Genomic DNA, 12,551 nt, shown 5'->3' with positions numbered 1-12,551 from the left:
ATCATTGTGGGACAACTCTAATGCATCAGGACTGCAATAAGGAAGAGGCTGGGAAGCACCAGATCTATGGGAACCAAAGAGCAGGGCTCCCAAGGACTCACCTTGTCAACAAACCCTGCTGAGGGAACAGGGTTGGTTGCCTTTTATTCCTGGCTTTAATTAAAGCCAAGTGTTTAGTTTGCTCCTCTCCAGAACTGCTCCCTCCCCACCCACAGTAAACCATTGCTTTTTATAGCACATCTGGCGTGGATGTCAAGCGTGCCAGAAATACACTTTCAGCCCCAAGTGTCCCTTCCCCAGGACCAGTTAGTTACCAGGGCTTGCTAACGTGGAGATGAGAACAGGATGTTTGATTTTGCTACCATTGCTTTCCTGGATTACTTCAAGCTGTTTAGATAAAGGAAAATAAATAAATATGGGGCAGGCTGGCTGCATGCAGAATCAAAACAAACTGCTTGCAGGCTGAGGGAGGAAAAGCCTACAGAGAATCCACTCTTCATTATTAGAACTGTATCTTACATTTCAGGGGTCTAAAGGTACAATCCAGTCAAAGAGCAGGTCATTTCACAACCGACACATGCTCCTCTTTGGGCTCATTGATCAGTTACTCTTACAATTACAGTTACTCTGAAGGCTCCAACCACAGCACAACTTTAATTACTGAGGATCTGTATTTCAGTAGCTTCTAGAGACACGAGTCAATATCAGGGCCCCACTGTGCTAGGTGATGTAATACACAGGTGGCAGACAGTCCCTGCCCCAAAGAGCTCACAGTGTGCTAAACAGACCAGACAAAGGGCCGTGTTATCATCTTCAACCAGACGGCTCCTTCTCTCACACATAGAGCTGTCATGTCAGAGCAGTCTGGAGATCCTCACTTCAGAAACATGGAGTCACTGCCCAGACTCTGTCTGGGCACTGAGTGCATTTTCTTAATGTAAAGGTGCCTTATTCTGGCTTAAAGACACAAATCAGGCCGGTTAGTTATTTTCTTACCTGAAAGTATATTGGCTGGTTTCCAAACTGGGAGCAGAATTCTCTGAAGCATGTTTACCTTTGTGCTTAAAGGAAAGAGTCCCAATGGATGGTCGGAGCAAACGCACCAGGATGGATTATCCCCAGTGACATGTACAAAGAAAATCACGTACAGCAAAAGTCTACCAGGAAGCCTGCTTAGGGCAGCAGGATATTAGGATATTAGAGCAGTCCACACTGGACCTGTAAGAGGCTTGCATAGACCGCCTTTGCAACAGTCTAGTGCCCTTTGATTTTTTCCGACTTGAGCTCGTTCCAAACACTGAACTAAACAAAGCCCCATAAAATTACGTATTTGCCATCATGACAGTATGCTGTAGGGTTTAGAGTGTTTGGGGGCATACACACCAGCAAAGGGGATGTCAGAAGTGCTTTTGGCTGTGTCAAGTCATTAGGCTGTGCCACAAACTGCTGGTCTGCAGCTAAATTTTACTCTACAATGCCAGACCATGCATGACATGCCTCCCCTTGCTGGCATGCCACCCAACTCGTCAACCTCGGCTTACGTTTTCAGCAGGCTGTTTCTGGTCTTTTCGCTCAACTGGGCGGGGGTCTAGTGATGGGCAACTGGCCCCATTTCATTCACTCGAGAAGCAGGAAGTTTTAAAGGAGTGCCCTCATTACTCACTCAATATATTTGGGTGGGGTGCTAAAACTTCTGGGGGCACATCCCATGATTCTTTGCACTCCAGTAAACTGAGTCACACTACACATTATTGCAAAGTGTATTGTGAGAGAACTTGTCTGTCCTTTCTTGGCACTCAGAGGGAACTGTGGGGAGGCAGTGCAGGAGGTGCTAATCTGTACCCACACTGCACACTGCTTATGTTAACAGCTGACAAGTTGTGCTCACTTGAGCCCTGTATCTCCTGACAGGCAGCCAACTCGAGTTCAAAGCACCCACATTCCAGTGACGGGTGCATGTGTATGGACAGGATTCGAGTTAGAGGCAACCCTTAACCCGAGTTAACTTTGTCGTGAAGACTGCCCTACATCACAAGCATGCTATTCCATGATTCTGTCACAAGTGACAATACTAACCTTATATACACATTCATTTCTCTAAGGACCAGACTCATCCAAGGAGCATTACAAGTCCTCATAGTGGTCTATGTTTACATTTCCCCAAATTAGCTAATGGGCAAGACAATATTCAGATGGATAATTTCAGAGTGATGATCCAGCTGCAGATGCTGAAGAACTCAAGCTCTACTAGTTAATATTGGAATTAACTCACACCAAGAAACTGTCCTTTTAAACCTGCTTTAAGCGGATAGAAATAACAATGTAGTGGTTTTCATTCTACCCACATTCCAATCAAACTCATTTTAGGTCTCTTCAAACACAAAGAATCATAGAATCATAGAATATCAGGGTTGGAAGGGACCTCAGAAGGTCATCTAGTCCAACCCCCTGCTCAAAGCAGGACCAAACACCCCAACTAAATCATCCCAGCCAGGGCTTTGTCAAGCCTGACCTTAAAAACCTCAAAGGAAGGTTCCACCACCTCCCTATGTAACGCATTCCAGTGCCTCACCACCCTCCTAGTGAAAAAGTTTTTCCTAATATCCAATCTAAACCTCCCCCACTGCAACTTGAGACCATTACTCCTTGTTCTGTCATCAGCTACCACTGAGAACAGTCTAGAGCCATCCTCTTTGGAACCCCCTTTCAGGTAGTTGAAAGCAGCTATCAAATCCCCCCTCATTCTTCTCTTCTGCAGACTAAACAATCCCAGTTCCCTCAGCCTCTTCTCATAAGTCCCCTAATCATTTTTGTTGCCCTCCACTGGACTCTCTCCAATTTTTCCACATCCTTCTTGTAGTGTGGGGCCCAAAACTGGACACAGTACTCCAGATGAGGCCTCACCAATGTCGAATAGAGGGGAATGATCACCTCCCTCAATCTGCTGGTAATGCCTCTACTTTTACAGCCCAAAATGCCATTGGCCTTCTTGGCAACAAGGGCACACTGTTGACTCATATCCAACTTCTCGTCCACTGTAACCCCTAGGTCCTTTCCTGCAGAACTGCTGCCTAGCCATTTGGTCTCTAGTCCGTAGCAGTGCATGGGATTCTTCCGTCCTAAGTGCAAGACTCTGCACTTGCCTTTGTTGAACCTCATCATATTTCTTTTGGCCCAATCCTCTAATTTCCTCTGTATCCTATCCCTACCCTCCAGCGTATCTACTACTCCTCCCAGTTTAGTGTCTTGCTGAGGGTGCAGTCCACACCATCCTCCAGATCATTAGTGAAGATATTGAACAAAACCAGCCCCAGGAATGACCCTTGGGACACTCCGCTTGATACTGGCTGCCAACTAGACATGGAGCCATTGATCACTACCCATTGAGCCCGACAATCTAGCCAACTTTCTATCCACCTTATCGTCCATTCATCCAGCCCATACTTCTTTAACTTGCTGGCAAGAATACTATGGGAGACTGTGTCAAAAGCTTTGCTAAAGTCAAGGAATAACACATCCACTGCTTTTCCCACATCCACAGAGCCAGTTATCTTGTCATAGAAGGCAATTAGATTAGTCAGGCATGACTTGCCCTTGGTGAATCCATGCTGACTGTTCCTGATCACTTTCCTCTCCTCTAAGTGCTTCACAATTGATTCCTTGAGGACCTGCTCCATGATTTTTTCAGGGACTGAGGTGAGGCTGACTGGCCTGTAGTTCCCAGGATCCTCCTCCTTCCCTTTTTGAAAGATGGGCCCTACATTAGCCTTTTTCCAGTCATCTGGGACCTCCTCCGATCACCATGAATTTTCAAACATAATGGTCAATGGCTCTGCCATCACATCCACCAACTCCTTTAGCACCCTCGGATGCAGCGCATGCGGCCCCATGGACTTGTGCTCGTCCAGCTTTTCTAAATAGTCCCGAACCACTTCTTTCTCCACAGAGGGCTGGTCACCTCCTCCCCATGTTGTGCTGCCCAGTGCAGTGGTCTGGGAGCTGACCTTGTTCATGAAGACAGATGCAAAAAAAGCATTGAGTACATAAGCTTTTTCCACATCCTCTGTCACGAGGTTGCCTCCCTCATTCAGTAAGGGGCCCACACTTTCCTTGACTTTCTTCTTGTTGCTAACATACCTGAAGAAACCCTTCTTGTTACTCATAACATCTCTTGCTAGCTGCAACTCCAAGTGTGATTTGGCCTTCATGATTTCACTCCTGTATGCCCGAGCAATATTTTTATACTCATCCCTAGTCATTTGTCCAATCTTCCACTTCTTGTAAGCTTCTTTTTTGTCTTTAAGATCAGCAAGGATTTCACTGTTAAGCCAAGCTGGTCGCCTGCCATATTTACTATTCTTTCTACACATTGGGATGGTTCGTTCCTGTAACCTCAATAAGGATTCTTTAAAATACAGCCAGCTCTCCTGGAATCCTTTCCCGCCCATGTTATTCTCCCAGGGGATCCTGCCCATCAGTTCCCTGAGGGAATCAAAGCCTGTTTTTCTGAAGTCCAGGGTCCGTATTCTACTGCTCTCCTTTCTTCCTTGTGTCAGGATCCTGAACTCATCCATCTCATGGTCACTGCCTCCCAGGTTCCCATCCACTTTTGCTAAGAGATGGCTTAGGTCTAGAAAAAAATCCCCAATAGAACATGGACGCATTTCTTTTGTGCCCTAGCTAGGGAAGAAGGTTGTCCTGAGTTTTTCAAGTCATTCATAAGGACATGCGTCACAGATCCATGGAGTGTATCTGACAGTTCCTTCAGACCTTTAATGAGAGCTGGGCTCATCCCAGAGTTCGCCGCTTGAGCAGAATCAACGCTCAGAGTAACATTCTAGCTCAGCCAGGTGAGGGGTCCAGAACAAAAAGATCAGTAATAGAAATATCACTGTTGGGACAAGATGGTGTAACAACAGAATTAGAGCCTGATCCTGAGAACTACTGAGTCCTGGGAGTTGTGCATACTCAGCGCCTCTCAGAATCAGGCCTCCAGCACTCAGTCCTGCTCCCACTGAAGTTGATACAAAGCTTCCTTTGACTTTAACAGCATAGGGTTGGGCCTTACTCACTAAGTGGGGCTCCCTCCTCCCCACAAACTCAGGCACCCCCTAGATGTAAAACACATGCACTCACCCAGAGACTGTCGGAAGGGAAGCAGGAGCCGCTGGCTGCACTTTCTCCTTCTCTTGCTGCTTCAGAAAGGATTTGGCTTCTTTTGAGGCAGCATCTACTTCTTTAGTCACTCTGTGGCACAGGAGAGACAAAGCCACGTGTCAAAGCAGAGACTCACATAGAATGGGAATCAGAGATGCAGCAAGGGAGCACAAGAAATATCGGTATCAAAGGCGATCCTAGACCACATGCATTGTATTAATTCCTCTTCTATTAACCACTGCAGGTGGAATCAGCATGTCTTGTTGAGATCCCATTCCAGTTGCAAACCATCTGTGTTCATGTCACAATGAAATGATAGCGAATTAGAGCTAACAGGGCTTTAAAAATTAACAGAAATGTTTATTCATTCAAACAGGCCCATCTCACCGGAAGCTACTGAATACCTCAAATGGATCACTGGAGGCAAGTCTGGTTTTTAATTGGGTGCTTGATTGCCTCATTTTCTGGTCTTCTGTAATAGCATCTCTCCCACCCACACTTCTCCCAACAATGGACTGGGCTGGCGACTACCCCCGTGACTGATGCTGGAGCAGGGAACATGTCTATAGAGACCATGCTCCGACTTAATGCTGAAAGCAGAAATTTGTGACAATTTTCTAGCTGCTATTTTTGTTTCACGCCTAGGGGATACAAAACATTGAACTTTTTTTTTAATAAGTCAGTATTGCATCTGCTATGGAGAATACAAATATTAGAAAGAAAATATCCAGAAAACCACTTTATAATGAATCATTCAAAATATCCAGCTACTTTAGCCTCCTCGTTTTTGCTGCCTGCCCCTAGCGATGTGTGTTTCAGGCACTCAGCTATTCCTAATGAGATTGTCCTGGTTTGTCAAACTAAAAGCCTCACTCCCTTAAACAAAACTTAAAGCCTCTCACAACCTACTTGCAGTTCAGCCTCCACAGCCTGAAAACACCCTAAAGGAAGTGGTGTGCCTCCATGCAGCCAATCACTGCTCCCTTTGTACAGCCTCAGCGCCACCCACCACCAAACCTCACCTCCATTCATTCCGTTTGCTGGATCTGCCAGCTGAGCAGACTCATTTTTAGGTCAACACAAATGCTGGTTCTTCTCCAAAAGTGACTGTGTAAAAATCTCTTCCTGTGATTCCTAAGACCTGCTCCCTGGGAAAATCCAGACCCACTGCTGCTAACCTTTTATTCCTCAGAACCCTGCTGAGCCAACGCAGCTACGAAGAGCAAGCTGGAGCCAATTAGGTCCTGTAGAGGTGTGGCTAACCCACTCCTAAAATAGAAGGGGTTAAAAGCAGCCCTGGAGAGGGCAGTGGCTGGGGATGGCTGACTGGGGAAGCAGCCACAGCTGGGCCACGTCCCAGTCAGGCCCCAGCTGGCCTGTATGAAAAGGCTGGGAGCCAGAGGCCCCAAGAGTCTCTTTCCAGGCTGGGAGAGAGCAGGGCCTGGCTGCCTGCCTGACAAGGTACTGAGGGTGGTGCTGTGCTGGGGAAGGAGCAGGCTGAGAGGGGGCGCTCCAGGCTGGCAACTCCCCAGGCTGTAGGGCCTGGTCCAAGGCCCATAGAGGTACTGGGAGGCAGAGGAAGGCAACAGGTCCGAACCCCCTTGCCTACGATGAGTGGCCTTTATACGGCAGTCTGCCCCAGAGAGCGGGGGCTTGATGATGACTGGCAGTAGCCCAGACTGAGGCAAGGTGGGGATAGTGGGTTGGGGGTTCCCCAGGAAGGGGAGACCCAGAGGCAGAGTGTGGGGTTACGGCCAGGGGGCAGAACCCCAGAGAAAGGGGCACCGGGGTCTGTGAGGGACACGGGGGCCAGAGCTGTGCGGATCACCGGCCTGCGGACGGCGCTCCACGTTGGAAAGAGCTAAGTCCTGGATGACCAGCAGGAGATGCTGCTGGGTGAGTCCGGCTCCTTTACAGGTCCCTACATGGGACATGAAACAATTGCTGACTATAGACTCAGACCTGAAGGTTATTGTGATCATCTAGCCTGACCTGTGAATCGCAGGCCACAGAACCTCACCCACATACTCCTGTAATAGATCCATAAGCTCCAGCTGAGTTACTGACATCCTCAAATCTTGATTTAAAAACTGCAAGTTACAGAGAATCCACTCTAGTTCAAATCAGCAAGTGACCCTGCCCCACGCTGCAAAGGAAGGTGAAAACCCCCCAGGGTCCCTGCCAATCTGATCTGGGGGAAAATTCCTTCCCAACCCCAAATATGGCGATCAGTTAGATCCTGAGCATGTCAACAAGAACCATCAGCTAGACACCCGGGAAATAATTTTCTGTAGTAACTCAGAGCCCTTCCCACCCAATGTCCCATCTCTGGCTGCTGGGGATATTTGCTACTAGCAGTTGCAGACTGCTTACAATGCCATGCGGCCCATCTCATCATGCCATCCCCTCCATAAACTTATCAGTCTTAAAACAAGCTAGGTTTTTTGTCCCCACTGCTCCCCTTGGGAGGCTGTTCTGGAACCTCACTCCTATGATGGTTTGATACTTTCATCTAATTTCAAGCCTAAAACTGTTAATGGCCATTTCCACGTTATAGATATTTGTTCTTGTGCCCATATTGGCCCTTAACTTAAATAACTCCTCTCTCTCTCTGGTGTTTATGCCTCTGATGTATTTATAGAGAGCAATCACATCTCCCTTCAGCCATTGTTTGGTTAGGCTAAATCAGCCAAGCTTTTTGAGTCTCCTCTAATAAGGTAGGTTTTCTTTTCCTCGGATCATCCTAGTAGCCCTTCTTTGCACATGTTCCGATTTGAGTTCACCTTTCTTAAACACGGGAGCCCAGAACTGCACACAGTATTCCAAGTGAGGTCTCACCAGTGCCTTGTATAATATCAGCACTTCCCTGTCTCTACTGGAAATACCTCGCCTGATGCATCCTAGGACTGCGCATCACACTGATGTCTCATAGTCATCCTGTGATCAACTCATACACCCAGATCTTTCTCTCTCTCTGTCACTTCCAACTGATATGTTCCCAGCTTATAACAAAAATTCTTGTTGTTAGTCCCTAAGTGCATTCCCTTGCACTATTAAATTTCATCTCATATCTATTATTCCAGTTTTCAAGGTCCTCCAGATCTTCTCGGATGATATTCTGATCCTCCTCCATATTGGCAAGCCTTCAACTTTGCATAATCCCAAACCTTATTAGCACTTTTAGTCCCACTTTTCATGCCAAGGTCATTTATGAAAATGTTAAATAAGACTGATCCCAAGACTGATCCCTGAAGAACTCCACTAATAAACTCCCTCCAGCCTGAGAGTTCCCCTTTCAGTATGACCCGTTGTAGTCTCCCCTTTAACCTATGTTCCAATCAGTTACACCAGAGCACATCAAAGGAATGCAATGAGGTTACACAGGGGTCACTGAGATCAGAATCTTGCCTACAGACTCGTTTATTACAGTTGATGTGCAAGAAGAAAACCCAGCCTAACTCTCAGATCCTTGGATAAGTTTCCAAGGCTGGCAGTGAGAAAAATGCTTCAGACTTGTTGACTTAGAGACATTGACAAGGGAACAGATGAGGAATTCCCACAGTGCTGTTTATAAAGAGTCAACATTCAGCAAAAACAGCACCTTAAGGCCAGCAGGAAGTGATAAGGTGAGGGGATGAAGGAAAAAGACCTTCATCTTCCTCCCTGCAGCCCAAATACGGAGGGAAAGGAATGTTGAAAAGTAAATTAACATCTGTGCTAATTGATTCTTGCCCCAGCCTTGTTCATTCAGTGCAGAAAGGAGGAATTAGCTTCATTTAGCTTTGCCACCTGCATTTCCAATGGGCAGCAGTCATGTGGACTGAAGCCGTTTCAAAGCAAGGAATATTTACAAGTGTTTGCAGATCAGATTGAAAGGGGAAAAATTAATTCAGGAAGAAACAAAAATCCTTGTTACAGCAGCGTTACAATTTAGAACATCCAGAGCGCGCTACCCATGCACAGCCCTCAGAGCTAATGCTCACGTCGTGCCGTATTTATATACCAATGGTTATTGTACTTTTCATTAATTTCATCAGACAGAATAAACTCATTGCCTTTATGCAGCAATTAGCTGGAACTCCCCAAGGAGCCCTATCAGCGGTGAATGCCGGGCTTAGATTAAAACCATTGCAGTGTCTATTTTAAAATGCACCAGCTTGAGGAAGCGGCTCAATTCCCCTCACTGCTGTGCAGCAAAATCGGTTCTTGTGCATTTTGCACAAAGGTGACAGCTCATGGAGATGCTCTCCTGGCTGTTATCACCCCCGCACGTGCTTTCACCCAGTCCTGAAGCTTGCCTCCAAGGCATAAAGACAGTGACAAACAGCCATGAGAAACATCAAAGCAACCCAAGGGATACAGGAGTTCAACAGACATGGAACGGAATTCTATGGCTCTAGGCCCCCTGTTCTCCAGCCTGCCCCGGAGAGCTTTCTGCTGGGGATCCAAACTAGCTGTTCAACTCCAGCAAATTTTTGGCACTTGATAGCCTTGGCCTGGGAGAGACAGCAAAGAGGGAGCAGCAGTCTGGGAATAAAGCAAGGGTTACAGGAGGAAAATTGGAACTGGGAGCATGCCACTATTAACTCTGTATGCTCCGATCAAGAATAACGGCCCATAAGCTCTTTGGAGCAGGGACAGCATCCCTGACAATTTATTTGTACATCTAGCATAATGAGACGCTGATCCTGATTGGCCCCCATTACTCTGGTATCTGAGCACCTCACAATCTTTACTGGATTTATCCTCATCTGCACCCGTGAGGCAGGGCAACCCTATTACCCCATTATACAGATGAGGAATGGAGACACAGAGAGACTAAGTGACTTTCCCAAGGTCACCCAGCAACAGAAGAGGGAAGTGAACCCAGGTCTCCCAAGTCCTAGGTTAGTGTACCTAATAATAGCAGTGATTGCATGGGAGCGTACGGTGGTTTTGCATAGATCCTCTCCTACTGGTGCTGCCTTCAAAGACACACAATTGGGAAACAGCTCATAATATTCTGCATTTCTGGAGCTCTTTGCCTCAGGCAGTGCTCCAGCATTTAACCTCACAACCCCACTGTGCTCTTGGTAAGTCTGATGCCCACTTCGCTGCTGAGCGAACTGCAGTGCACAGTACGTGCCCAAGGTCACAGAGCCAGGAACAGCACCCAGGAGTCCTGGCTCCCTCTGCTCTGATCACACCACAAGACACCATTGCCCCAGATTATTAGGAAAGAAACTGGCCAAAGAACATTATGAAGTTTAAGATTCCCAAGAAAATACCTGACTAGATTTGCTCATGTACAATGTGACAAAGACCATACAGCAGAGATGCCCAGTGAGCACAGTCACATTAGCTGAGCTTCCACAGTTCATCCCCACCTAGTGCTGAATCTGGCAAAGCCACGGCTAGGTCCCTCAACGCGAAGGCAGGATCAGTACCAAGGAGGCCCTCTGCACTTCAGTGGGAGGAGACAGGCTTGCTTCACACCTCGGCTTAGAGCAACAGCAGAGGTGGCTGGATGTACAACAAAGCACTTTGTCTGCAATAATTTACCATTCCCTTTGGCCTGTCAACAGCTGCTCTGAATTTATTTTTAAAAAATCATTAGCCATCGCAGCACCAAGATACAGATGCGGTGCACAGCCTGTTTTGCCAGCGCCACACAGCTGGGGACGGAGACAAGCATCAGAAAACGAATTAAAATTAAGATAATTATCTTCGAAGATAAGTCCATCACAAGAGAGCTATACTGCCTCATAAAACGACACAAAAGCAACTCAGCAGCAATTTATGGCTGGGCCGATGCCAGCAGTGACTTTGCATCATTCCAATGTAACTGACAAACGAAAGAATATTAAAAGGCTTTAATGGGCACCAGCTCAGAGCATGTACATTTCATCTGTCCTCAGATCCCTGGCCAGGCGAAAGTAATAATGGAGGCCAGGTTTTCAAGAGACAATAGCTCACCATGTGCTAACCTAGGCACTCCCTGCTCTACAGTGACAGAACTGGGAGCTGCTACTCCATCTGGAAGAAATCACAGTCATTACTAAAGAAAATTACAAGACCTTTTGCTACTAAATACTTGGTAAGTAACTATGTGCCTGGCTGTTTACCAGGATCCTATTCACACTTTCTTACCCAGGAATAAACATGAAAATAAATATATTGTCAACATTAAAATAAGTACAGATGTGTCTCACTCACTCAGGTACCCTGTAATTTGCACACACAAATCTGCTGCCTCTCCTCATTTCTCCATAGAGATTTAATACAGTAGCCGAGTGTTGCAATGAATCTCCTTGGGCTTGTACAAAATATAATAATACAGAAAATTGTTGTTTGTATGGCACTAGCATAAGGAAAGGCAGTGTTCCCTAGGAGATACAGCAATGGACTGGACTCAGGAGACCTGGCTTCTATTCCTGACTGCCACCGGCAGGCTGGGGACCTTATGCCAGTCACTTCCCCACTCTGTGCCTCAGTTTCCACACCTTTAAATTGGAGACGATGCTACTGACCTCCTTTGTAAAGCGGTATGAGATCTACTGATGAAAGGTCCTAAATAAGAGCTAGGTATTATTAGTGCCTGGAAACCCCGACACGGGGCACAAGACAGCTGCTTCCCCAAAGACCTTACATTCTAAGTACAGTACTAACGATAACAGTAAGGGTGTCTAACATTTACAAACGACATATGAGATCGAGTGAATATGTGAAAACTAACCTAAGTCACCTTTGTCAAACAAACACATAAAGCACATTTTGCAGTGCAGTGACCTTGCTTTTGAGATGTTAAATTGTGAAACCCAGCACTTCACAAGTCTTCCAGTCATTAGTGAAGGTCTGACTACAGGGCCTGAAAAAGTTTAAGGACATTCTCCTCCTATCTGGCTAGTAGTTCTTTTGATCCAGCTTTATAAATAATATTTTATTCATAGATCTTAAAGCACTTCACAAGGAGGCCATATTACATGTGGGGAAAATTAAGGCAAAGAAGAGGAAAGCAACTTGCCTACGGTCATAAGACAGGTGAGGTGCAGAGCTTAGAATAGAGCCCAGGACTACGGACCACATTGCCTCACACAACTTCACCGTGAACAGACAATACAAATACAATTTCCCTTAACGCAGCACCTCCTGTTTTTACCTGGAGCCTCATGCAGGCAGACAAGCAACCTTACCACCCCACTCTGCGTCCCCAAACTCAAAACCTAAAACCAGTATTCTAACAACGATTTCTTTATGCTTTCCACAGATCTGGTCTGGTCTACACAGAGATTTTGTACCACCATAGTTATGCGGATACATTTTCTAACATGGATGCAGTTATACTGGTATAAATGTGCTTATTCTACTGCACCCACATTAAGGCAACTTTACCGCTCGAACTGTAGTGCTATAGT

At 46.4% G+C, this 12,551-nt stretch overlaps 1 protein-coding gene across 3 annotated transcripts in view; it reads right to left on the bottom strand.

Moving 5' to 3' along the window:
• CFDP1 (craniofacial development protein 1) overlaps nt 1-12,551 on the bottom strand; it is a 127,681-nt gene that overhangs the window by 74,214 nt on the left and 40,916 nt on the right. For all 3 annotated transcript variants that reach the window (XM_073307049.1, XM_073307050.1, XM_073307048.1), the window contains exon 5: nt 5,137-5,247. In XM_073307049.1, the coding sequence (XP_073163150.1) occupies nt 5,137-5,247 (111 nt within the window). The remainder of the gene's footprint in view (nt 1-5,136; nt 5,248-12,551) is intronic.

This window comes from Lepidochelys kempii, chromosome 12, assembly GCF_965140265.1.
Source record: "Lepidochelys kempii isolate rLepKem1 chromosome 12, rLepKem1.hap2, whole genome shotgun sequence".
Classification (NCBI taxonomy): Eukaryota; Metazoa; Chordata; order Testudines; family Cheloniidae; genus Lepidochelys; species Lepidochelys kempii.
The sequence above is the reverse complement of the archived record's forward strand: the minus strand, read 5'-3'. Positions and strand labels throughout refer to the sequence as shown.